This window comes from Penaeus vannamei, chromosome 37 (assembly GCF_042767895.1).
Source record: "Penaeus vannamei isolate JL-2024 chromosome 37, ASM4276789v1, whole genome shotgun sequence".
NCBI lineage: Eukaryota > Metazoa > Arthropoda > Malacostraca > Decapoda > Penaeidae > Penaeus > Penaeus vannamei.
This window is the reverse complement of record NC_091585.1, coordinates 14,394,440-14,396,939: the sequence shown is the minus strand read 5'-3', so window position 1 is coordinate 14,396,939 and position 2,500 is coordinate 14,394,440. Positions and strand designations below refer to the sequence as shown.

Sequence of the window (2,500 nt, the reverse complement as noted above, 5' to 3'; positions counted from 1 at the left end):
AGCCTTACAAAAAGACAGACATTCCGAAATTACAAAAAATTTACACACATCAGGCGGCAAAAATAAAAAAAGGATCACAAAAAAGACAAGATCAATTCCCTTTCCTCATAAACACGAAATACAGTAAATACCAGACATCACCACCATAAACTCAAAACCTTATTTATATAAGCATTTCCTCAGCATGCACAGCACTGTATTTCCCATCCTCCTAATATTTTCTTCTTTCCTAGGATGGCAAGACATGGCAAGACTCAAAAAAGAACAAAGACTCTTGCACAGATACAATCTTTAAAAATAAATTCATAATCAAACCATAATGTAAGATTTTAGACCCCTTTTACTACTCTCCATTCATATTCTACCCCTGAATTTTTCTTTTTATGTTGGATTTATCCCCTAAAGACTCGGATTTAAGCAATTTATCTCCTCCCTGTGGCTGGTGCATGGCTGAGGACGTATGGTAGTCTGTGGATATAGTTACACATGAACTAAGCCAAACTAAGGGTGGCATTGTAAGCTGGCAACATGAAGGAGCTGCAGATTGAACTCGGGTCGAGGAAAAACAGGTTTGTGGACAAGGGGAGCAAAGCTCAACGTCTGATCACACTTCCACAGACATGCCCCAGCACCAGAGAGTTAAAGATTGAATTCCAATGTATTTGTGCTATTTAAGTAGCAGAAAATGGTTCTTAAATAACACATCTTTTCTTTTTATTTTCAAAATCAATATTCTGTTGTCTGCTACATGTTAATCCTGTACAAGGAAAACAATCAAAACACTTGAAAATAAAACATTTTAAAAAATAGACTAGAGTAATTAAACTAATAATCAACTTAACAGAACTTTTAAAAAATAATATCAACATACCGGCAGTGTTCGTGAAGATATTCGCATTTTCAAAATTGGCAAATGAAGGCTGCGATATGGACGCTGGCGCCTGCGCACTCGTAGGCGAGGCAAAAGGATCATTGGCATTGACAGAGGAATTGCCTGTCTGTCCACCATCCAGATCCGCTAACAAGCAAAATAAGGCCGAGGACTTTGTTGTCGAGTTCTTGCCTCCAGCACTGGCACTCGATGCTGCATTCTGTGAAGGCAATATGTATGTAATCACATGTAACACCACAAGAAAACTGTAATACTGTGAAGAAATTCCAACATTCTAATGTAATTATCATATCATAGGATAATTATGACAATGCAGTGTAATTCTGATATTGAGGTAATTATGGAATTCTGACTCCCTTAATTATGATTTTGCCACATAATTAAGAAATTACAATGCAACTGTGAACTCAGAAATTACAATGCAACTGTGAACTCACGCAAGCAATCTGGACTGTCTAGTGATCAGAGGTCCTGAGAGCTTTACAACTGGAAAGTGGAAGCCTTTTCACACACTTTGATAAGTGGTAAAGATTTAGTCAAGCTCTCAACCACTTATACAAACAACTTGCATCCAACAAGGGAATTACACTCCACAGCTGCATAGTTCTAGCAAAATCAGTAAACAGAAAATAATGAAACCTATTTCCAGAAGCTGTATCTTTTTATGAAGCCTTCTGTATCTTGTGAATATGTGTTAAGATATGACCATACGGAAAAGTTCTACATTTCTACAAGTTATAGATCTCAACAATGGCATAGAGTTGTTGCCTAGTTTCCATAGTGTTCTTTTAGCTTGCTGGATCTATTGCAAAATGGGCTACAATAGAATCATAAAAAAAGAATAACAGAAATAACAAACTACTAAAGGGTGATCTTAACCACGTACATTATTCATATGCTTACAGACAGATATTACAAAATTTCTTCCATGAAAGAAATAAAATTAAAAAAATATACATCACTGCACAGGATTCATCACAGCTGCCAAACTCCTCTTGGATATGACAGAAATTTATCAAGATCAACAGGAACATCTGACAACTAATGAAGTGGCATTACAAAGGTGAGCATTTAGCATCTACCAAGAATACGCTGATGCCAAATTTCATAGGTTGGTCGAAAAGAGAGAGAAGCCAAGAGTGCAAGAGAATAGAGTAAGACCTTTCTACATGGTGCACGGCCGTTGCATCTTCTTTGTCCTATATCCAACTTTGGTTTATTCTGAACAACTACATAAGCGAGGTTTCGTTCCTTCAGAGTGTTTTCGATTTGAATGCAGAGAATATAATCTAGTTCTTTTTTTTTTGCATGAAATATCACACAGATCGGAATATTCTCTTCATAAATTTATCTATCAATATCTAGTGCTGGAATCAATTAGCATGGAAGAGTATTACCTTTGATAGATTTCTTGTGTACTTATATATATATATATATATATATATATATATATATATATATATATATATATATATATATATATATACATTTATATATATATATATTTTTTTTTTTTCCCTCTCTTTTTTTCTTTTCTTTTTTTTAGATAAAAGCAGACAATAGAAAATCCCCCAAAAATCATGTTCACCTAACAACTGGAGAATCACA

At 34.8% G+C, this 2,500-nt stretch overlaps 1 protein-coding gene across 1 annotated transcript in view; it reads right to left on the bottom strand.

Moving 5' to 3' along the window:
• Positions 1–2,500, bottom strand: part of drongo (Arf GTPase activating protein drongo) — a 46,602-nt gene that overhangs the window by 24,532 nt on the left and 19,570 nt on the right. Inside the window, exons 5-6 of the mRNA XM_070115458.1 lie at positions 1,330–1,347; positions 872–1,166 (exon numbers count right to left, since the gene is read on the bottom strand). Coding sequence (XP_069971559.1) covers positions 872–1,166; positions 1,330–1,347 — 313 coding nt within the window. The remainder of the gene's footprint in view (positions 1–871; positions 1,167–1,329; positions 1,348–2,500) is intronic.